Source organism: Thamnophis elegans, chromosome 2, assembly GCF_009769535.1.
Source record: "Thamnophis elegans isolate rThaEle1 chromosome 2, rThaEle1.pri, whole genome shotgun sequence".
In the NCBI taxonomy this organism is placed as follows: Eukaryota; Metazoa; Chordata; class Lepidosauria; order Squamata; family Colubridae; genus Thamnophis; species Thamnophis elegans.
The window spans coordinates 59,167,071-59,190,910 of NC_045542.1; the positions used below are offsets into that span (position 1 = coordinate 59,167,071).

Here is a 23,840-nt window from a genome sequence, read left to right on the forward strand (position 1 = left end):
AGCATCGTGCAGGCGCCATATGCTCCATGCTAATGCATGGAAGCCCCAAAGAGCTCAAATACAGGTAAGGACGGCAGGCGGGCGGGCAGGTCCTCTGGAGCACATGACCGGAACGGTGCTCCCAGCAGGCACTAGTATGCCCATACCAGGGAATACTGGTCATAACCCACTACTGGATGTAAAGCACTATGAAGTGGTATATAAGTCTAAGTTCTATTGTTAAATGAAATATGCCATGTTATGGATTAAGAATTGTGTCAACCTGCAAAATGATTTCAGCTCAAGCATACTTGCTTCTGCTTTGTTTCTTGATTGCCCTTCAAGGGGAGTAGTAACTATTAGTAACTAGACTTAGGAATGTGGTGCCTCAGCTGGCTAGCCCTAACATCTACCAGCCGGCATGAGAACCAAGGTTACGTCAACGGACACCTGTTGAAGTTGGGCAGGAATCCACATCTGGACTGATTGGCCCATGTGACCTGAGAGACAAAGGGGGGTAGGGAGGTCTCATTCTTTTAACTATCCCTAAGCGTGGGAATAATTTAGAGCTAGCTTCACCTTTCTAAGTGCAGATATGATGTACTCAATAAAGGATTTCTTGAACCTGAAAAAAGTATCAGAGTCCTGACTTCCCGAAATTCATTACTCAGAACGATGACAAATTGTATGTTAATCATCCAAATAGTGCAGATGCATGTAGAGAAGCTTGGATGGAATTTCGGAGACACCGGATACATCTTATCAAATTATTAATATATTTATTTACATTTCATAATTACATACAACATATAGGTATTTCAGTAATGTCTGGCTTCAGTCCTGTGGCTTCAACATGAGGCACAGAGGCACTTTCAGCCCAAGCCCTTGCATGTATCAAGAGCACACAATCAGTAAAATGGAAATCATTAAACAACTAGCCTTAAAGCAGTTGAAAACAAAGGTCATAATCCACAGAGTTCAGTTTTCTGGATTTTCAGGCTTCAGAAGCACTTTAGAGAAACTGGTCTTTACTGGAAGTAATTAGCCTTAATTGTGGTTCCTGTTCATTTGGCAGCAGTACAGAAAACTTCTGAAGTAATGAAAACACCTGATGCTTTCCATTACTTAAATAACAGTTTTACAGTGAGATGGCCATGATGCTCGCATTTCTGTATTCACATAGATGTATAACCACATTACAAAAGGAGAAAGACAAAGAAAAATTGCAACGACCAAATGAAATCCACCCAGGGAATTTCTGGAAAGAAACAGGCAGAGTTTGCTGAAATACAATCCAATTCAAGCCAATTAACAGGAACTCAGAAATATGAATTATTCTTGATTTTGTAAATGTACATTGACATGATTTTTGCAACTGATAAAGAAGTTATATAGATAATCATCACTTAGTAACCACAATTGGGTCTGGCAACTCTACCACTAAATTAGAATGCCAGTCTCCCCACTCAACTACTTGAGCAAAATTCGGTTCTCTATGCTAAATACATATCAAGGACTAAATAATTTGCTTTTCTCTTTAAAAGAACTTAATCTCCAATTATAATAAGACTGCAAAGATCAATCATCCTTGGCACAGGATTATAATATATTTGTCAGGGTAAGTACAAGTTTTCAATGTATTACTAAGCTGGAATTGGCAAGTTAAAAGACTTACTTGGCTGAATTACGACAAAGGCTCATCCAGGCAGTAACAATCACCAGACCAAATAACTCCCTGTTTTTAATCCAAGACAACTGTGTAAGTTACACAAAATTGATCCCACAAAACAAACTATATGCAAAGAAAGACTTTTTAGGCAAGAGGTATAAGCATTTTACTTGACTTGGGCACTATCCAATCAATGTCATACATTCTTACATTAAAACATATTTATGTGTGTATGTATGTATGAATGTGTCCGTGTGTACATATATATATATGTATGTATATATGTATGTATGTATGTATGTATATGTATGTGTGTGTATATGTATGTGTATATATATATATGATTCAGTGATGTGCGGTGAGGTTTATACCTGGTGAGGCTCAGCTGGGCATCCTTTTGCGAAGCAGCTCAGCAGGGCAACGGTCGGCCTCGGGGGGGGGGATTTGCATCGCGGGAGCAGCCAAGCGCCCGGGTCTGCAGCAAAGGCGCTTGGTGGCTCCTGTGATGCAAAGTGCCCCGCCGCCCCCGATGCCGCTGCCCACTCGCTGCCCCGGCCTGCAGCCGCAGCTTCTCCAAGCTCCGCTGCTGGAAGTCCCGCTGGGCGAAGGAGGGGCGGTAGCAGCGGCAGCAGCTGCTTTAAGCGCTGCCTTGTCTCGCAGCCGGGGCTGCTCCGGGCCACCGGCTGTTGGCACGCGCTCCTGCGAGAGCCTCTGCGCAGCGCCAGGAGGCCGCGGAGAAGCTTCGCTCCGCTTCTCACCCAGGCTTCCCCCAGAGGCGATCCGGGACTTCCAGCGGCGGAGCCTGGAGAAGCAGGCTGGGTTAGCGGGCGGGCGGCAGCATCGGAGGCAGCGGGGCACTTTGCATCGTGGGAGCCGCCAAGCGCCCAGGTCTGGAGCAAAGAGCCAGCCTCCTCCTTCTCGCCCACTCCTCTCTCCTCTGAAGCACGCCCCGCCCAACATAAGCGTGCTCAAGAAGACATGATTCGCTGCTTCCAGATCAGGAAGCGGGAGAATTAGTGCCTCTTTTGCATCTGAACTTTTTTGCCTTTTAACTCTTAGAAGGCGAAAAATTCCTTATGGAAAGGAGGCCCCGAGTTCTCTCGCCTCCTGCTTTGGTTAACACTAAGCAGACACCAAGCCACTGTGACCTGGAATCTGGTAGCAACTATCTTGGCTTTAATTATTTAAAAAATATCTATTTAAATTTCTTTCTTTTTCCTGAGGAGTCTGGTGAGGCTCCGCCTCCCTTGCCTCTAGTGACTGCACGTCCCTGATATGATTGGTTATAGTCTGGTAACATTCAACATCTTCATGATAAAATATGACATTCTATTAAAAACATAAAAAACTAGAGAAAAGCAACAAAGATGATTAGGGGACTGAAGGCTAAAATATATGAAGAACAGTTGCAGGAAATGTGTATGTCTAGTTTAATGAAAACGACTAGGGGAGACATGTTAGCAGTGTTTCAATATCTCGGGGGTTGCCACAGAGGGAGTCAAACTATTCTCCAAAGCATCTGAGGGTAGAACAAGAAGCAATGGGTGGAAACTAATCAAGGAGAGAAGCAACTTAGAACTGAGAAGAGATTTCCTGACAGTTAGAACAGTCAATCAGCGGAACAGCTTGCCTCCAGAAGTTGTGAAAGCCCTAACACTGGAAGTCTTTAAGAAGATGTTGGATAACAATCTGTCTGAAATGGTATAGGGTTTCCTGCCTAGGCAGGGGGTTGGACTAGAAGACCTCCAAGGTCCCTTCCAACTCTGCTATTGTATTGTTGTAGATTAAATAGCAACTACAGACGAACCTGAAAAAATATGTATGTGCACCATTAAAAAAAATCAGACTATGTTCAATGCTTTGTATCAAATGTTACAAAGCTCAGATTGCAGGATAAAGTTTTCTAGGATTTCTTTCTATTAATTCTCTTGGCACATCAAAACATATCATGTGTCTCAGAAATTTTGTTCTAGGAATTTCAAAGCTTTAAATCATTCTAATTCCTTAGATCTAGGGTAGCTTAAGGATCTCACAAGTGTTAAGAATGAGAACAATGGTGATCATGAAAATACGAATTAATGCAGAAAAGATCTCATTTTTTACCTGCCTTCTTCCTCGTGCAAGATGTTACTTTGAGCAGTAGTCAACAAGGAATATCCCAACACAGCAGAACCCACAACACAAGCAGTTGAATGTAGATCTGATATACTCCTCCACACAATGTTATCTGGAAAATGTGGTGAATTATTTGTACAAATCACAATGGAATTTGTACATTGAATTTATTTGTCTTGATCAATCTTCAAGACCCTTCAAATAACAATTGCAGAGAAAAAATTCTTTAGATTTGGGGTTTACTGCATATAATCAAATCATCAAACAAGAAGAGCATTTTTCATGCATGTTGAAATATCTAAAACAGCTGTATTTTGAAATTTTAAAATATAGGAGATACTGAAAAGAGAGAGTAGCTAACAGGCCCCATTAGATACAGATAACACATAAGGAATTGAGCATATAGTATGAAATCTCAAGGAAGTTAGTCAGCATATGGTAGACTTCTTTATTCCAAAAAGAGAAAGAATGGAAGAAGAGAATATAAAAAATGATAAGATTTCAATTGATTTTGAATACGTCGATTAAAACATCTAAACATAACAAAAATATATGCAAGATATATATATATATAGACCTTAATAGAAAAGCTAAACAACACATGGATTTACACAATATAGATCTCAAATGTGAAAGAAATAGAATGCTAGGCATATAGAATGCTGCCTTTTCAACCAAAGAATTGAAATATGCTCTATTCTCTGCTCTGCTTTTATCCTCACAAAAATCCCATGAAATTGATTAAACTGAAAGCCAGCAATGATTTAACACCTAAACTCCCCATCTCTATGTCCAATTATATTGTTTTCAATATCACAACTGTGAGGATTTCTTTTAAAAAAGGAAAGGAATTGAGTTATAAATAATTATAACTATCAACTATATTCCAAAAACCATCTAACAAAAATGGAAGAATGTACTAGCATTTTACAACTTTATGATTTCAATGTCCAATATATTGCCTAGTAATATTTTACAATCACATATAAGTTCATGGTTTAAGAATGTAGTTAACAAGGTTTAGTTAACTAGATGGGGCAAAAAGGTTATTTCTAAATAATCAAAAAGCAAAGAAGAGATGAGTACGTAGAATCTATCATTAGAAGAGTGATCTCTTTTGCCCAATAATACTATACCTGTGACTGATGGATTAAGGCTTATTACCAGTGCAAGACTTGCTGGCACAGAGTACACAACCTAAGAGTGAGATATATTAAATGCATTTTATAAATAAATGATGATAGAAAAAAAAGAAAATGGAAAGTGTTCAATCCCAAAGCCTAGACAAGTCCCAAAATTGCATCCCCAGGAGAGCTAGGAAAGTTGGAAAGCTGTATTTTATTGTCTAAGGAAAAAAGACCTTAGAAGAGCAAAAAAGCTCCATTGTGCTTAGAAGCCTTTTAAACCATTGACGTTTCACAAAAAAATGTTTCACCAAAGAAACCACGCACCATCGAACAGACCTACCCAATTGAATGTGATGATCACAGGTGAAATTATTATTTCTTATGAATGTTTTGTCTGCTTGGGGAAACAATCAGTCCATGTGGAGAAGTAGACTGCATATAGGAGAACTGTAATTTAGATGTCATGTTCAGTTTTGTTATTAGTAATTCAAGTTCATTTCATAGTATTTGCACCATTAGAAGCAGATGCAGTATACCAGCTGTGAACTCTTAAGGAAGCTCTAAATTAGGTTGCTTTACGAATGGTTAGCTTTGAAAATTGTTCAGCAATGGCAGCAAAAGTGCAATTACAGTTCTTATTGTGCAAGTGCACAACAGGACGATATTTTGCTCATTCGTGTACGGCAGCCTTTGATAATAAATAAAATCTATTTACTTACTAGTGGCATGCATTTAATTTGAAATTTCAGTATAATAATTGAAAAACCATCTTTTGCCATTTAAGTTCCTGCCCCCAGATGCCATTATTAATTGCTTTTAGGCCCAATTTTGTATTTATTCTACATGCAGCAGGTGGCAGCATCTAACCAATCATGGCTGATCTCTGGTCTGGTCTGATAAGCACCTTAATAAAGGCGGGATTAAAAAAAAAAAGTACTACCCCAGTAGAAGTGTTAGGACATAATGTTAGGGACGAAACCGTATCTATACTCACTATCCAAAGTCCAGGATCAGGATCATTGATCTGCAACAAATAAAGTAAAAAATCATTGCTATAATCATGCTCTGATATTGAATAGCACATAAAATCAAAATCCTTCAATATGAACCATAAATCACTGTTGTGGCCCGGCAGGAGCCGTTAGAGCTGCTGCCAGACTCCGACAGCGAGGGGTCTTATGAGTTGGCCTTGGAGGATGTGGAGGAGCCTGGACAGGGTGTCAACTCCGAGCAAGGCGAGGAGAGACTGGTTGGCCATCAGGTGGCGGCAGAGCATTGGATCAAAGGGAATGTTCCTGAAAGTATTTGGGAGTTGTATCAAGAGGCAAGCAGGCTTAGGTCTACTCAGCATAAAGGACAAAGGAGGAGATACAGGAGATGATTGCGAGCAGCTGTTGCTCATTGGGATCCTCGCCTGAGTATAAAGCAACTGCTGATGCCACGCCCTGGTTGCAGAAGTCAATGTTCCGTTCCGTTTTTGTTCTAGTCAACGTTCTCCATTCGTGTGCAACCATTGAGAAAAACACTTGGATAAGTGACTTGATTTATATAATCCTGTTTTCCATCGAGAAAAGCACTTGGATAAGTGACTTGATTTATATAATCCTGTTTTGTAGGAGTTTATGAGTTAGGACTTTTGCCAGAGCATTTATCTGTGTTTATTTTAGGCTCACAGCCAGCAAGAGCCGGGACTGATAAAAACATTCCTTTGAACGTTCTGTTTGGCTTTTGTTTCTGAATGGGCAAGGTGGGGGTCAGAACAAATCACTATCAGCTTTCCTTGCTCAATCTGTGGAAGACTTACTAGAGATCTTTTGTCATTGATAAAAGATCATCAGCAAAAGTTATTTCTTGAAAACTACATGAGGACTGGAAAGAAACTGCAAACTTCTAAGAATGGGCTCCTCTTTTGACGTTTACAGTCAAACTGTGTGCACCCTGTGACAAATCTGACTGATGCCAACTCAATGGTGGCTCCATCACAGTCTGCAGTATTCATTTTAAAAAGCAATATCAAATCACCTTCAAGTTGTGTTTGAAACTTGGTGACTACAAGGGCCTTTCCATATAGTTTCTTAGCAAAAATGCACACCTAGTACTTTTTTGGGATTTTTCAGGTGACAAATTGTGGATAGGGATAAAATAGCAGGATGGTGGCAAAAGAGGCTGATTTGAAACTAGACTGAAAAAAAGCTCGCCCGCCCTCCATTAATATGTCCACTCGCTACTTGATCCATCCCCAAGATAAATGAGTGAGAAGCAAAGGAGCTTTTACATATCTTGAGTGTTGGATTAAGGAGAAAAAATCTGCTTTGGGGCCATTCCAGCCTCGCTCTTGGAGGGGAGAGGAAATGAAGCCAATTCTTCAAAAGGAGGGGGGAAATGGTATTTTCAGCTGGATAAATGGGGAGAGACCCTTACCTGAGCAGCTAAGGTCACCGGAAAGTCCAAGGTTGGAGAATAGACCGGCACATCGAAAAATATCTCAGAATAAGAACTTGGCAAACCACTTTCCTATTGTTGCCAAGATAATTACAGGGACGGGCGATGCTTCCAAGAGTGGCCAGGAGTTGGAAGTCTTGACAGTTTACGCTTTTAAAGTGGCTTCTCTTGCGAAGCTTTCTGTGGAGTTTACGCCCCCGTCTCTTTTCGCCGCTCGAGTCGGTGGAGGAACGGGCGAAGGGGAAACTTTCCCTTCTCTTGCGATCTCATTACTCGAGTCTTTCCCCAACTTGGGATCCTTTCAGGTTCTGCCCTTCGGCCACTGAGTTCTCGCCTGCGCTACTGAAGAGATTAAACTGCCCAGCTCCCGCGCACCCTTTGTCCCTCTCAACAGAAATACTCATCCAGCCCAGCCAGACCTGAACGGCTCCAGCCAGCCCGAAGAAGACGGCCATGATCAGGTTGCTGAGCCTCCAAAGCCGGCTGGCACCCGGGAGAGGCGGCGAAGCAAAACACTCAGTCTCCATTGCCCGGAATTACGACTTGCTTTTTCCAGCCCGCCCCGCTGGGTATACGCGGCCCTAAGCGTAACCTTCTTTCAAAGCCCACCCACTCTTCCCACGCCCACCAGCGCTCTGGACGTCCCACCAAAGCAGCTGGAATCCCGCCTCTTGTCTTCTTTTCAGCGGGCTCGAGATGTGGACAACTAATGCATGTAGTATGGCAGCCGTGACAGCCTACTACTGATACGCAGCTAATTTGGAGACACGACTTTGGATCTTCTGTTTGTAAATAAACAGTCAGGCCTTGATGACTGATGGAAGGAAGCCAGAGTTGCGAAGCTGAATGGACTGTTTCTTCCTTTTCAAGTAGGAACAACTTCGACTTTCATTGTCAAGACTGAAGACTATCTACCAACCGTTTCTTTGAAACTTATTTTAAAAATCACTTAATGAGCTGCCAATAAAATCGTAAGGAAGGAATATGTGGAAACATTGAACATTAGATGACTGAAACATCTTTTATTTATTGCAGAAGTGTTTTATTTGTTGTTTATATTGCAATGAATTATTTATTGCCATTAAAATATTTCTGTAGTTTTGGCTCTAACCGGCTGTTGGAGGTAAATGACTAACTAATGTGGTTAATGTGAGTTTTGGCACAAACATACAGTGCATTCAGAAAGTATTCGAACCCCTTTCACTTTTGTCAATTTATTATGCTGCTGCCTGATTCTACAGTTGTTGAAGTCCATTTTTTCTCATTAATCTACTCAATACCCCATGATGACAAACTGAAAACAGAATTTAAAAAAAACATCTATACATTTTTTAAAAAGAAAAAAACTGAAATATCACATTGGTATAAGTATTAAGATATTTCACTTAGTACTGTGTTAAAGCACTTTTGCCAGCAATTACAGCCTCAAGTCTTTTTGGGTATGACACAAGCTTTGCACACCTGGATTAGGAATTTCCTGCCATTCTTCCTTGCAAGTCCCCTCAAGCCCAAATTGGATGGTGGGCAGTCATTTTCAGGTCCCTCCAGAGATATTTAATTAGGGTTCAAGTCAGGGCTCTCGCTGAGCCACTCTAGGACATTCATGGAGCTGTTTCTAAGCCACTCCTGTATTGCCTAGGGTGTGTGCTTAGGATTGCTGTCATGTTGCATACTGAACCTTTATACCAGTCTGGAGTCCTGGGTGCTGTGGAACAGGTTTTCATTGAGGATATTCCTGTATTTTGCTCCGTTCAGATTTCCCTCAACCCTGACCAGTCTCCCAGTTCCTGCTGCTGAGAAGCACCATGCTTCACTCTTAGGATGGAAGAGCAGTGCTTGGTTTTCTCTAGACATAACATTTAGAAATAAGGTGAAACAATTCAATCTTGGTTTCATCAGACCATGGAATCTTGTTCCTCAGTGTGAGAGTCCTTCAGATGCTTTTTTGTGAACTCCAAGTGGGCTTTCATGTGTTTTGCACTGATTCTACCATAAAGTCCAGATCTGTGGAGGGCTGCAGTGATGGTTGTCCTTCTGGAACTCTGTCCCATCTTCACACAGAATCTCTGGAGGTCAGTCAGAATGATCATCAGCTTCTTAGTCACTTCTCTAATGAAGGTCCTTCTCCCCGATTACTCAGTTTGACCAGGTGTCCATCTCTTGGAAGAGTCCTGGTTGTACAAAACCTCTTCCATTTGAGAATTATGGAGGCCACTGTGCTCTTAGAAACCTTCAGTGCAGCAGAAATTTTATTGCAGCCTTTCCCACATCTGTGCCTTGCAATAATCTTGCCTCTGAGCTCTTCAAGCAGTTCCTTTGACCTCAAGACTTTTGCTCTGCTACACATTGTCAGCTATGAAGCCTTCTATAGAGAGATGTGTGCCTTTATAAATCATGTCCAATCAATTTAATTTACTACAGGTCAACTCCATTCAAAATGTAGAAACTTGTCAACAACAATTAAGAGAAATGGACGGGGGGCATCAGAGCTAAATTTCAATGTTGTTGCAAAGGGTCTGAATACTTATGCCAATGTGATATTTCATTTTTTAAAATAAATTTACAGGCATTTCTAAAACTCTGTTTTCACTTTGTCATTATGGGGTACTAAGTGTAGATTAATGTGGGGAAAAATGAATTTCAATAACTGTAAAATCAGGCTGTAGCACAGCAAAACTGACAAAAGTGAAGGAGGTCTGAATACTTTTTGAATGCACTGTAATTAATGATCTTCTTCTGATATTCTAATTTCATTTTTAAATTCTTGCCCTTTCAGTTTTAGGCTAAATTTAAAAAAATGTACATACTGATTTCCCCAGCATAGCACCTCCTTATGTTAAGTAGGAATTCAAAATGTAATGAAGACAATTGTTACAAAAGAAATTCATTTATTTGCAATGTACTCCCAGACCTTTCACCCATTCCATTGTACACTCATCCTTGTGCTCCATGATCTCTCATTGGCTTTCATTCACTGACCATATTCTTCTGAACTGGCTCAAGGGGTTGACAATGTGAAATGCTTTCCCCTAGTTCTCTTTCTTCTTCAGAATTGATTCCAGTTGGCTGTTGTTGCCTGCCAACAGCCAGTGGAGCTGCAGCAGAGTTGGACAGTGAGGAGGTTGGGGAGGGACATGGGACAGTCCTGGAGGCTGGCCAAGGCTTGGACGAGGCTCTGCATTAAAGGCAGAGATGGGGCCAAGGATGTCTGGAAGTTCTCAGCTGCCTTCAGAGTTAGACAGCAGTGAGGCAGAGGAACAGCTGGAACCTGTTCCCAGTTTGTACATGTGCAGAGCTGCCAGAAGAAAAGAATAGCTCAGAAATTAGGGCCGACTTGAGAGTAAAGCCACAGGTAGACGGTGAATGGCCCCTCCTATAGGAGCGAAAGGGAAATGGGCTTTTGCAGGAAACAATTTGTTTGTTCATTTCAGGAGTATGAAGATCTGTCTGTGAAACTCAAGAAACTCTGGGCCAAGTCTTTCCTTGCACAGCACTGCGCTTGGAAAATATTTACATGGCAACTTTCCAAGCTAGATAAGGTTTGAAAGATTGTTTACCAGGCCTTTGCTGAATGTAAATGACAGGAATTCACATTCATTGAATAAAAGGGTTTTGTCAGGACCAGGAATCTTGCTTTATGCTTTTTGGTGAAGCTTAGGTCAGAACATTGGCATTGAATGGGTCCCTAAGTCCTTTCTTTTTGAGGTGCCCACACTCCTCCTCCTCCTAATCAACATTTACATGAAACTCCTGGGTGAGGTTATTATATCTCACAGCCCCAGGCTGGCTAAGTGAGGCTGTTAAAATCTTATCCCAGTGGAGGCCTAAATAGAGAGAAACCTACTCCAAATCAGCCAAGCATTGAGCTGGACCACCTAGATTTGGGGACCTTCTATCTTTACTTTTGGGTAAGGTTCCACTTCTCCATTCAGGAGTGATGTGCAATCTGGGAGTTAAATATATGTTTAAAATGTTGAAAAAGGAAGATAAAAGGTAAATGGAAATAAAAATCCACTTTGAAAGGAAAGGAAAAATAGAAAAGAAAGAAAAAAGATACAAAGAAGTGACTTCCAATATTTTTATATAAATACAGGTGATCCTCGACTTACAATAGTTTCTTTAATGACCAAAGTTACAATGGCACTGTAAAGCGACTTATGACAATTTTCCCCACTCGCCACACCACCATGATCAAATAATCAAAAGTCAACGCTTGGCACCTGACTCTTATTTATTAGTGTCCCTGGGTCACGTGACCCTCTTTAGTGACCTGACAAGCAAAGTCAGTGGGGAAGCCAGATTTACTTAACCATGTTACTATCTTAACAACTGCAGTGATTCACTTACCAACTGTGGCAAGAAAGGTCATACAATGGGGCAAAACTCACTTATCAAATGTCTCACTTAACAACATATTTTGGCACAATTGTGGTCGTATGTTGAGGACTTCCTGTAAATAAATCCAAATAGATCTTGAATAGGGTAAAAGTATGTATCTAATCATTAGAAAATAATAAAAATGACTATCTGAAAGATTGCACATGTTGAGAATACAGTGAGCAATACAAGGCAAAGGCTAGAAAAACCTTCAAAGAAGCCCTTTGCACTTTCTCATTAGCTTTTTTTTCCAGGAAGTTTTCAAACCTTCCAGTTTAATCTCATTTTAATCTGCCTTTTGAGGGGGGTTGAATAATAAGTTTTAAATAAATACATATTTTTATAAATATGTTAAGATATTGATTTCAACTGTGTTGGGTTCTAATGTTTTAAGGTTCAATTACAATAATAATTGTACTGTAACCGGTTTCTGCTATTTGTAATCTTGAAACCCTAGGTGGACAAGTAGTGTACAGCATATTTTTTTTAGGAGTGCCCTGTTAATTAATTTACAGCGCTGTAAATATCAACATTGAAGAAGCAGATAACAAAATGCAGAATAAGGTTCCTTAAAACGCTTTGCTCACCAGAATATATTTCCCAGTGTAAAATATCCCATTGGAAGCGCAGGACCACCTTTAATTAAGGCAAGGCAGGACAGGATAATTCACAGGCTCGATTTCTGCAGAACCGGATTGTGTCCTCTTGATCTCTTAGAGATCTAGTTACATATTCTGTCAAGGAATGGTCTTCCTTCCTCCTCACGCCATCCCGCTTAAACCACGCTTAAAACGTTTTGTACACCCAGGCGTTGCAACCTAAAAGGCGATGCGAGGCGGAGAGGCTTGTGCCTTTAAAGGCAACCCGCTGCTGTTTTAAGAGGCCGGTTCGAAGCAGAGCACTTCACGTTTTGAGGTCGGCAAAGCCTCTTTCTGCAAGCAGCCCATTCGCTTTGCGCAATCTCCCCCCCCCCCCCTCGGGTAATATCTAAGGCGTTCCCATTTGAAGGGGAGCGCGGCATGCCCGGCTAAGGCTGAGAACTTGCGCACCCTGCGGCTCCTTCCCTTTCCTCCGTCCTTCCTCCGGCTCCTTCTGTTTGGGCGAAGGACTCAGAGGCATCATCCGTTCCGCCCGCTGCCTGGGAGGGGTTATACTTGTGCCGCGGAGGTGGGAGGGAGCGACGGAGGGAAAAAAAAAAACAACACAGACGGGAGCCCCAACAGCGCGGAGAGGAGAGGAGCAACGACGGTTTGGGTCGGTCGGGGCCTGGGAGGCTGGCGCCTGTGTCGTCCCGAGTCGGGGACTCTGGGTGTCCCAGGCCAGCTGCCTGGGGCCGAGTCGGGCGCGCGCGAGGAGCCGGGGGCGGGCGGGCGCGCGGGACGGGGAGGGGGTCGGTCCGCTGCGCTGCTTCTGCTGCATTGCAGCCTCCTTCCCTCCCTGCCGTCCCTCTCTCTCCCTCCCTCCGCGGCTGGCGCGCTGCACAATGGCGGCTCCCAGCCCTGGTCCCGGCTCTGGCTCCGGCCCCGGGTCGCAGGCGGCGCAGACGACAGTCAGCAGCATGCAGGGTAAGGGAGCGCGCCTCGGGAGCGGCCCCCGGGGCCCTGAGCGACAATCCAGAGGCTCTGTATAGGCCGCGCTTCCACCACCACCACCCCCGCCGGCCTTCGCCTTGGACTCGTTCGCCTGCTCGCTCGCTCGCTCGCTCGCCTGCCGGTAGGGACAGGAGGGAGCGCCAGAGCTGGGTAAAGGAGGACCAGGCCTCTCTGGAGGATGATAGGCCTAGAAGCGCGTCCCGGGCAGGAGGAGGTGGAGGTTTGAGTTTTTCCCTGGCGAATCCGGGAAGACTCCCCTTCTCAAGCTTTACGGAGTGTACATTTGGGGGGGGGCGTGTAGTGTGCATGCAGGGAGGCGAAACGGGGGTGGTGGTGGTGGTGGTGCTGGGCAGAGTGTTAAAGAGGTTCAAGGCGAGAAGAGTTTATGGGCCCCGAGAACGAGGGAATGAACGAACTATATAGTACGTGTGTACAGTATTGGAGGAGGGGAGTGGAGGGGGAGCGTGTATATATAAATATGCGTGCAAAAAAAAAACCACGTTTGGAGTCGAATGCAGGCGATCACTAGCAAAATCGGACCTCCGAAACAAACCGATGTGTAAATTTTCGGGAACGTGGGAAGTGGGTTTTTTTTTTTTTAACTCGCCCCGCGAGGTAAATTCGGGGACGCTAAATCCCCGAATCTGGTGCAGAAGACGAGACTGTGTGAATGCAACGACTGAACAAACCGAGAGGCCGTGGTGGGGGCTTATTGCTGTGTGTGGGTGTGAAGTGTTGTGGGGAGGGAGAGGGTTACAGCAGGTCTTCGGTGAGGTGTGCGGTATAATGCTCTCTAGGTAGTAAGGCGTGTTTGTGTGGAGTCATGGAGGAGGAAGCGGTGATGTAGCTTTAAGAGGGCGAAATGAATAAAGGAGTGAGGCGTTGCCTTAAGAAATTCGAAGATAGGTACGGTAAGTGGAATGTAAAAGGCAAAAGAAATCGATTCTGAGCATTCCTCTTTATAGGAAAGGAAAGAGGACGATTATTATTGATTGCAATAATGTGTAGAACGTTGAGAGCTCCCTTTTTCAGGATCTGTGTATATGGAGCTTCAGGTTGCCATCGTGAATTTCTGGTTAAATCCAGAAATACACTCTATTTACTATGATTTAGAGTCACTATGATATCTGTATTAGGAAAACCATTCTGAAATACAGTATAAAGGTAGAAGCATATTTTCACTACTGTATAACTCTTATCTTTAGTTCCTTAATGGTCTATTTCTGATCAATTCAGTATTTGGAATGTCACGACAATATGATACAGTAATAAATATGAGTTTAGTTTAGTTTAGTATTACCATACTGAGAGTGCAAAATATGCATATTCCTCAAAGCCAATTGATCACTAGCAGATGTTGGGCAGGTAGTTTTTAATAATGCAACTGTGGCTTTGGAACCACTTCTATGAAAAGAGTGCTATGTTTTGTAAAGCATATTAAGATCTTTGTTTTAATAGTATTTCTATTTCAGGGGATCTCTAATGCTAGGACTATGAGCCTAGAAGAGTAGCTACTATTGGGATATTGATTATGTTAAATTGTTCAAGCCAGTGGTTGACTAAATTAATTACATAAAGTGTTCATTAGATGCTAGAAAACTCTGATTGACTTTTCCTTGCATTAAAAATGCACTAAAATGTTTTTGAAACTATCAGATAATATATTATGTTCTGCTTAATATACAAATTTTGTGTTTGAAGCAATAGTACTACTGTATTCTGAAATATAAGAATAATCAAAGTAAGGTCAAGATGGTATTCAAATCTATTTGAAGGAGAAATATGTAATATAGTATTTCAGCAACTATCTGTATTACTGTAAAATCTAGTTTGGAACACATTAGTTTATCTTAGAAGCTGCACTAGATGGAATAAGGCACTAATACAGTACATTAATTACATTTTGTTCTGGTTAGTTTAGTCTTACTCATGATTAAATTATATGACAGTTTTGTCTCACAAACCTTATCGTAGTATAAATACATTGACTGTGCTTCCTAGAAATACTAGTTGTAATTTAGTAACATCTGGAGTGCCACAGGTTGCCACCTCTGATTAACCTATAGAAGGTTAAGTATAGAAGGGTATCTGGTTACCATATGTAGCCAAATTTTGATTTAGTTTAATTTCTAGAAGGGGTATATCAACAAGCAAATTGAGGGAATTTCTTGCCATGCAAGAGCTTTTTATTACATGTCCAGTATCTTTTATTTAGAATCTTAGTGTAAGTTTAAACAGCAGAATAATATTCACTTGCTTATAAAATGTTATTCTTATTTCTGGTAGTCTCATACACTGACATGAAAATAACTGTAGGAATATTCTGGTTTTTTTATAGCAGAAAAAGGACTTTGAGAATCCAGTATTTGAATTGAACCAATTTCTCAGCATGTGGATGTTATAGAAAACAATTACTTTGTAGCATTTATGCTTTAGTTACTTCCATGTTTTGTGTCATAGTGTAGAATATTACTGCCCCTGGATATTAGAAACAATGTGTTGAATTGATAGGACTTTTTGATTTATAATATATTAAATTGGGAAAACATCTTAGTTAAAGTTGTTTTCAAAATCTGCTTATTGCAACTAATAGTTTATTGTGAGGCATTCTGTACTTTAACATTTTCTATATTTGTCTGAAAGACATTGTAATCAAATTGGAAGCTCTTAGTCTTGTATTTACTTCAAATAAATTATCCAAAGACAGCTGGCTGCTCCTGATTGGGGAGGGAGGTGCTGGATTAAGTTCTAAATACTTGTATATTGCTGTCTTTTTTTTCCTTCTTCTTCCATTCAATCATTTTTGTTTATTGGAGACTGTCTGGATAGGTCCCTGTAGTTTTATTGGCAAGATTTTTCAGGAATGGTTTGCGATTGCTCCTTCCTAGGGATGAGAGAGACTACTAGCACAAGGTCACCCAGCTGGCTTTGCGTCTAAGGTGGGACTAGAACTGAATCTCCCAAGACATTTAATACTCAAAACAAGATGGTGCTCATTGCACAGTACAGTATAATTAGCTGTGATGAATGAAAATTAAACTTCACTAAATCACTATTTAAAAATAATTGGGAAAAATCCAACTTCATGCAACAAGACTTTCCATGTATTATTTCTTCCAGAAACCTGCCTTATTCTCACTGAAAGTTATATACCTTCTAAAATTTATTGATACAGTGATTCCCAGTTTTTAAATTGTTAAATATGCATAATTTATATGCATTATAATAGAAGCTTAGTAGAAAAAGAAAATTTAGATAGTTCTTAATATAGGAATCAAATAGTTTCATTGTCTACGTAAGCTTCATACCATCATTCTAGTTATGACCAAATATTAAGAGATCAGTTTTCTTTTTAGTCTCTGAATGTTTGTGAGATTTTTGGTGCTTCAACAACTATACCAGCTCACAAATGTTCAGAAGTGCTTCTCCCACTTATTTCAATGGTAGGTGACATACAGTTGGATACAAGGTGTGTATTAATAACTCAAGTGAGTAAGGAAGCCTGAATGCTTAATAACGCGTACAGATCCTTGGATGCAAGTCATAAATTGTGGTTCAAGGTCAAAAATCATGCTGCTTATTAAATGCATGATTCTACTGTAACAAGTATAGACTTGTCTTGGTTGCTGCCTCCTTTGGAGAAGATTTGATATGTTTCTTTTCCCTCCCTGTATTTAAGTGGGGAACAACACATGCACACCCTAGATAGGTTTAGGTAGTTTTTAGAATGAACCAGGGATGATTAATTGCTCACAAAGGAAAAGAATAGAGCTGTGTAATGAGTGTCTTCCATACTAAAAGATGGTGATGTGCTCCCTATTCAAGAAGCCATTGCTGGATCCTACATTTATTATTGTATTGTATAACAGTATTATTGTTTTTGTCCCGTCTCCATTGAATAAGGTTGCTGAGGACTCTGGAGGAAGTGGATTATCTAGACCTATTTGTATTGAGTTTCAGGCTGGGACATGATATAGGGACAAAATTGGTTATGCTTGCCAATGAATTTTGACAGAACCAGTTGAGGTGATACAAGCATCCTGCTTCTTAACGACTGTTGATACCACTCATCCTAGAACCTCTCTAGATTGGCTATGGAGTTTGGTAGTTGGAGGTGAAGGAGGATTTTTAGGGCCATGTTGGTGCTGTAGTGTGACTTATTTTCTGTGACTGGTTCCAATAGATATGGGAAGGAAGTACCGTATTTTTGGGACTATAAGAGTGTAAGATGCACCAAGATTTTGAAGAGGTAATTTTTTTTAAAAGAATGTTTTTGCCCTCCCCAGCCCCTGGGAGCACTCTGCAGGCCTTGCAACTCTTCTGCATGCCCCGTTTTTTTGTGAAAAATGGGACATGCAAAGAGTTTGAGGATGTGGTAAGGATTTTCCCCATAGCCCTCCCCTGGTGGAAAGGGCAACACTGGCTGTTATAAAGGGGTGTGAGGCAGCAGCAAAGGGACCTAATTTTCTAGCTTCTATTGGCCTCTCAGAACCAAAGTGCTTGAATGAGATGGCTGGCTCAATTGTGAAAGCACCTTTGGTGTTACATAAGTAGAGCGCGACAGTAACTCACTGTGATCCTGAATCTGTGCTTCTGTTAATACATCCCAAAATAACATTTAGCTTTTTAGCAGCTGTAGCTCATTGTTTGCTCTTATTCAGCCTGTGACCTACTAAAACAAAAATCCTTTTGATGTGAACTATTGGCAAACCAGATCTCCCCCATTTAATATTTTCTCCCCAGATCCAAGACTTTATATTTCTCCCTGTTGAAGTTCTTGTTTGTTTTAGCCTACTCTCCAAGACTGTATTTTATAATCATTCCCATAGCCATTAATCTAGGTGATTAATAAACATGGTGAATAATATTGGGTTCAGAATGGAGCTCTGCCTTTCCATTTGATGCTACTCTCCCACTAGCTAGGGAACTATTTATTAGCCTTTTCTAGCAATGGGTATGCAGCCAATTATGAATCCATCTAACAGTTGTATCATCTGGTTCATGTTTTTTTAATATTTTATGAATAAAGTTATAATGAGAGACTTTGTCAAAAGCTTTGCGAAGATCAACGATCACTATGTTCCTGGCATGTCCCCTGGATCTATTAAGCTTATAGTAATTATAGAGTTTAAAGTACTATATAATGACACTATTGTAATTGTATTTGTGTTCTTTACTCACAGCTATATTTTTGCTTCTCCCTGTCTCTCTGCCCTGGTGCTCTCTTAGCATATTATTTGAGTTTCATCATTGGTACTCTTTATGTCTCCCTTAGCTTGGTTGAACTTCAGAGAGTATAAATTTTCATGTTTCAATTTTTAAAAAAATTAATTATGATTAGTTTGATATTTTTCTAACTGGTAGTCATAGCTGAGAAATGATTCTTTCCTTTTGATTTGCTCGTGCTTCTATATCCCTTGTTTCCTTTTTGCAATCGTATTTGCATCCAGGTTTTTAGAAGACTAATTATGGAGATCTATTGTGAACCAGTGTCTGAAACTTTTGAGAGCAAAGGTTTTCTGTCACTATTAATTATAATTCATGTAATAACATGAACAGAACATTTAACTGCACCTATGAGTTTACATAGAATTTTCAGATTGTGCGTACACAGGAATGCACATTGTCAACTATCAGGTGGTGTACTTTCTTACTCCTATTGGCTGACATGAATTTATATAATATGGTACAAATTTCCCTTCAGATTGAACCCTTCACTGTGATTATATGATAGAAAGGCTAGTTCAAATCTTCAATTTGTCAGATTCCAGTAACAGTAAATAAAATAACTTGAATACAATTTGAAGCAACCAACACCATTTATGATGCTACACCTCTTGAGCTGTTACTGAACCAGAAGCTGTCTGTAATGTTTGATTATATTTATTCCTTATACCAATAGTTCATTAAGTGTGACCTGAAATTATATTTAATAATAAAGATAGTATAGCCCATAGCTAAATAGAGTTTCATGATTAAAGGCTTTTTACAGTACCTTTGATTATTATATTAACGTTTTGCTTCTGAATTTTGAAGGGTCATTTGGTGCTGTTTCAAAGCTAACACGTTTTCAAGCATATTTTATTAAATGATGGTAGCTGAGGTCACAAGAGTTATCAAAGAAGAGTACTATAAATTCTCATATCTGTATCTACAGCACTGTAAAAATGTCCTCAAGTAACCGCTTGCCTCTGGATATTGTAGTATACTAAGAATTAGAGTTGAATTTGTCATTAAAATATCTTGGAATTCTATAGGTTGCCAAGTTATTACAATTTTAATTCTCAATCCTAAAATGACAAAATAAGGGCTATTACCTTGTGCCATGTCTTATGCTTTGAGCTACCAAAGACATAGAAATCTAAGAAATAAATAAAGCATTATTATAAGAGATATTATGTGTTTTCCGAATGCAGTAGTCTTAGTTCTTTGACAAGCAAGAGATTGGTCCTGGGTGGAGCATTCATAAACCTGAAGCTTAAAATACCTCCGAAGGTAGCCTTAAAAACATGCAGAGGATGCTTAAAAGAAATTTTGGTAACTCAAGGAAAGCTAATCCTTCAAACCAGCAAAAATAACATAAAGCAGTTTGGGAAAATAACCAAACAAGGTAAAAATCAATATCTGCCTAATTTCATAAAGGTTGAAGAAACAGAATTGGAATTTATGCAAAATATAATTCTGGTTATATGAATTACACAACTATTGAATGGCAGGAAATTCTACCTTTTTATGTAGAAATGGCAATCCCTATCCTTTAAAGCAGGGGTGGGGAACGATGGCCCTTTTATGACTTGTGGACTTCAACTCCCTGAATTCCTGAGCCATGCCAGCCAACTCTGAAGTCCACAAGTGATTAAAAGGGTCACAATTCCCCACCTCTGTTTTAAAGTCATGGGGAATAATCTGTGAGTTGCATATTGGTAGCAGTTTTCAATTGCTACTAACATTTATTGATACATGTTCTCTATTCAATCTATCTTCTAACTTCATGTCTGTTTCTGTCCACAATTTTGAGAAGTCTTTCTCCCCCAATTTGCTGCTAATACCCATAGCTTGTTTCTAGCTGCTGTCCTTGGTGACTTCTATTGTCACCCACAATTTGTTTTCTGTGCTGTCTGGCAATAAGCTGCTGCATTTATTTGCCACTTATAATCACATAGCCCCAAATTTACTCCTCCTGATTTGCTTGTGTTAATAATAGGGAAAAAGAGGGATTTCCACTTCCTTTGTATATAGAAGGATGTGGCATCTGCTACTATGCAGATTATCTTTTTTTCCCTTGCCTTTTAAATTGGAAACCTTAGCATCTACCAGCACATAATCTGGTTTCCATACTCAGAGCACTCTGTGATTATTGTGCCTTTCAGTCTGAGTGCAATCATTAATTCAAAAAGTTTCTCACCCATGCATCACAATGAAACCTAAGGTAACCTGGAAAAAAACTTATTTGTAAATTTCAGAATGTTGCCACAGAAGTCATCATATGGAAACCTCACTAGCTATTTTTAACTTTCTGTTTTTAAATTAACAACTAATATGCAACCTCTTATCAGTTGATCTGATCTGGATGTTCATGTCATCCTTTACAAATGTTTTGGACAGAATAGTTCAACAGGTTTTTAATAGATAAGCTTTTCCTAAGCTAAGGGACTCCAGATTTTCTGGAACTTCAAATTCCATTGCCATTCTGAAAATTTTATTCTCAGTATAGGTTGCAGGAGTATTCTAAGGAGATTGCAATTGATACCAATAAGAAAATTAATGGAATTTGTTCTTTGCAATTCAGATATTATTTTACCTATGTTAAACCTTTTATTTGGTATCTTAATTTTTTTTAATAAACATTAAATGTGATTTTAAAGGTTATGAACATCTGTAATTTCCAGTGAATGAACTAGAACTTATCTTTTTTGCTTTAGGCTTTCAGATAAACTTCTGTGAAAAAGCACAAAGTAAGCTACATGTTTTATAGTATTCTGCTATTTTAATTTATTTTTAAATCATTCTTGGCATTGGGAATGTGTCCACTGTTGATCTAACTAACGGGCCATGCATTAATACAATGACAGTGCTTCCATTTTTCATTTTCCAAAATGAGACTCTATTTGTAAATCTTTAATTTGTTATTTATCTTGGATAAGGATAATTGTTCCCACAGTAAATAGCTTAAAATATATGTAAGATTTTTGTCTTTTGCAAATTTAAAATGTATTTGAATTCTGTATTATATAAACATACTTATTTTGATATGATTTTTAGATTTAAGTATTTAAGGAAACTACTTAAGCACTAAACTGATTATTTCAGTAGGGATTTGATATTCAGCAAATTAGGGCTCCCCCTTTAGATATCAAGCTATACATGGATTAACATATTTGGTTAGATTATCAGTTTAATATTGACCAGAAACTCACCAGCATATCATAAAATACAATTTCCAACTGCTGCTACATGAGATTCTTTGATTGGAAATGTTGGGCACGGACCTTGAATTTTAAGCATCTAAAGAATATATGCTAGACTTTTAAGTCATAACTCTCTTTTCTTAGTTAAGGTTTTACCTTAAACATCTTAAGCACATTCAAACTTCCCTTTTCATATCACCCATCATTTGTAGGGGACAATTTCTTCTGTTTATAAAAACTTTCCACTTGACAGAAGTTGTTACATTCCAAGAGCCCATATTTGAGAGACTAGGATTTAGAGAATGTAGAGAACAAGATTTCCAGTATGAACATTTGCTATATATATATATGTATGTAGCCAACAATGAAAGCATCTACCATGCTCAATCTGTCCTATCCTTGAATATGAATATAACGTCCCAATATTTAAAAAGTGTGTGAAGATGAGAAAAAATATCATTTGTATAATTTTTATCTACCTCAGAATGATGTGGAAACACGACAAGAGTGTATGCCACGAGTCTAAAATGTCTACAAAGCTTAGATATTTTAATCAGTCCTTGTCAGATTGCATTTGGATGATTAATGGAAGCTCTGCACCATTTTTTTTTCATTTTTTCATCCTCTCATGGCTTTCATTTTTAATTGCTATGTACATTATATCTTTATAATTGCCTGCCATGATGTAGTGGGAACTCTGTTGAAGAACGCAATTTTTTCTCTGTTGGGTAAACTTACTTAAACATATTCATCCTGCATTTAATTTATACGTTTTTTTAAAGTTAATAAATGCCTATTTAAATTAGAAGTGGTAAATGCTTCTGCAATAATTGTGGATGTTCAGTAATTTGTGACAGAATTTTATCTCTGAGATTTCTGAAGAGGATCTTTCATTATAGGCAAGAAGTACAAAGACTAATAAAGCATCTTTAAACCAATAAGTTAGAATATTACTCACGATCATACTGTGTTTCCTTTGATTAATTAGTTTGAGATGCAGGATATGGAAAAGATGTTGCTGCAGAAGAAAGTAGAAAGCTGAAGTAAAGTGTTAAGAAAATTTACATAGTTTTTTTTGGGGGGTGGTGGTGTCTTATGTTGTTTTCTGTTCCAACAAGACAACCATTGTTCTATGGAATACTGTTTTCCTCTTGTCCTTCTTGCAGACTGTGATTTCTACATGGGTTACAAACCTGAGTTCTTAGACAAGTTATATGGAAAGCATAATTGATGTAGCTGGTAATTGTCTGAATAGTTCTTTAAAGTAAATAGGAACTGCATGGTCCAAGATCAAGATTTGGGTCCATGGGATGGACAATTTTTGACCTGTTGCTTATGCTACAATCTTTGTTTAGAGCAAGAGAAATGGACAAAAGGACTTGGCCACAATTTCTTTTGAGAAAGGTTTCCCTCTTGGTATAAGTAGCAGCTGTAGGTTCCTGGTTGAGTTAAAAGCAGAAACAAATGATTAAAGGCAAATTTCCTCTTTGCCCCTGATATGAGTTCCTCTGCCTTTCCCTATTTCTGATTATTATCTATGCTAGAAACTTTGAATTTTAGCATTAAGTTGTGGCACCTTCCAATAAGATGTTAGTATAAAATAAGACTTTCAGTTGCAATCTTTCTCTTTATTTTCTAGTTATTATGTTCTATTGACATAATATTTGTATACCACCATAGGTCCCCCCCCCCCCAGTTGTCAATCTGAGTCTTATGGATGTCCTGTTCTTAGGAGCAAGACATTGAAAATGACATTAGCATTGGTATTATTGTTCACCAGAAGGAAGGCATGAGGACTAAATAATTTGAATTATTAAATTATATTTGGGGATATAATTTACATAGCAAGAGCTTGCATAGTTAAGAAAGCTCATCAATTCTGTCTGGCCATGAAATATTGTTTTGTGGGTTTTTTACAGCTTTTTTCAGTTTTTTTGTGCATTTTATTCTGTTTATACAATATATTCTATAGTGTATGGAATAAATGTACCATTTCCAAAGACCTTTAGAAATTGATTTAAACCAGTTAAATAGAACATTATTCCATTTAAATACAGTAGCCTTTGTGATTTTTTTGTGGAAGCTGAAAAGAGATCAAAATTTCACATTCAAGGTTAACCACAAAAAAGCA

General features: G+C 39.3%; 2 protein-coding genes across 4 annotated transcripts in view; one reads left to right on the forward strand and one right to left on the reverse strand.

Annotated features, from left to right (window-relative positions):
* Positions 1 to 736: 736 nt before the first annotated feature.
* TMEM220 (transmembrane protein 220) lies at positions 737 to 7,958 on the reverse strand. The gene is made up of 6 exons (XM_032211919.1): positions 7,752 to 7,958; positions 5,885 to 5,914; positions 4,900 to 4,960; positions 3,752 to 3,875; positions 1,655 to 1,714; positions 737 to 1,237 (listed from the first exon to the last, which is right to left on the reverse strand). Exons 1-6 carry the CDS (start codon positions 7,857 to 7,859, stop codon positions 1,105 to 1,107), a joined length of 516 nt encoding a protein of 171 aa, XP_032067810.1. The 5' UTR covers positions 7,860 to 7,958; the 3' UTR covers positions 737 to 1,104.
* A 4,926-nt stretch (positions 7,959 to 12,884) lies between these two features.
* MAP2K4 (mitogen-activated protein kinase kinase 4) overlaps positions 12,885 to 23,840 on the forward strand; it is a 59,479-nt gene continuing 48,523 nt past the window's right edge. For 2 of the 3 annotated variants that reach the window (XM_032210664.1, XM_032210666.1), the window contains exons 1-2: positions 12,885 to 13,274; positions 21,224 to 21,256. In XM_032210664.1, the coding sequence (XP_032066555.1) occupies positions 13,193 to 13,274; positions 21,224 to 21,256 (115 nt within the window). In that variant the 5' untranslated portion in view covers positions 12,885 to 13,192. The remainder of the gene's footprint in view (positions 13,275 to 21,223; positions 21,257 to 23,840) is intronic. The other variant, XM_032210665.1, reaches the window with a different exon arrangement.

Bases quoted from the DNA above. Each gene is read 5' to 3' on its own strand.
- TMEM220 (XM_032211919.1), bottom strand. From the start codon at position 7,859: ATGGAGACTGAGTGTTTTGCTTCGCCGCCTCTCCCGGGTGCCAGCCGG. The intron at 4,961-5,884 runs GTGAGTATAGAT...TCTCACTCTTAG, and splicing joins CTGATCCTGGACTTTGGATA to GTTGTGTACTCTGTGCCAGC. The intron at 1,238-1,654 runs GTAAGTCTTTTA...GTTTCTTTCCAG, and splicing joins CTTTGTCGTAATTCAGCCAA to AAATTCCCTGGGTGGATTTC.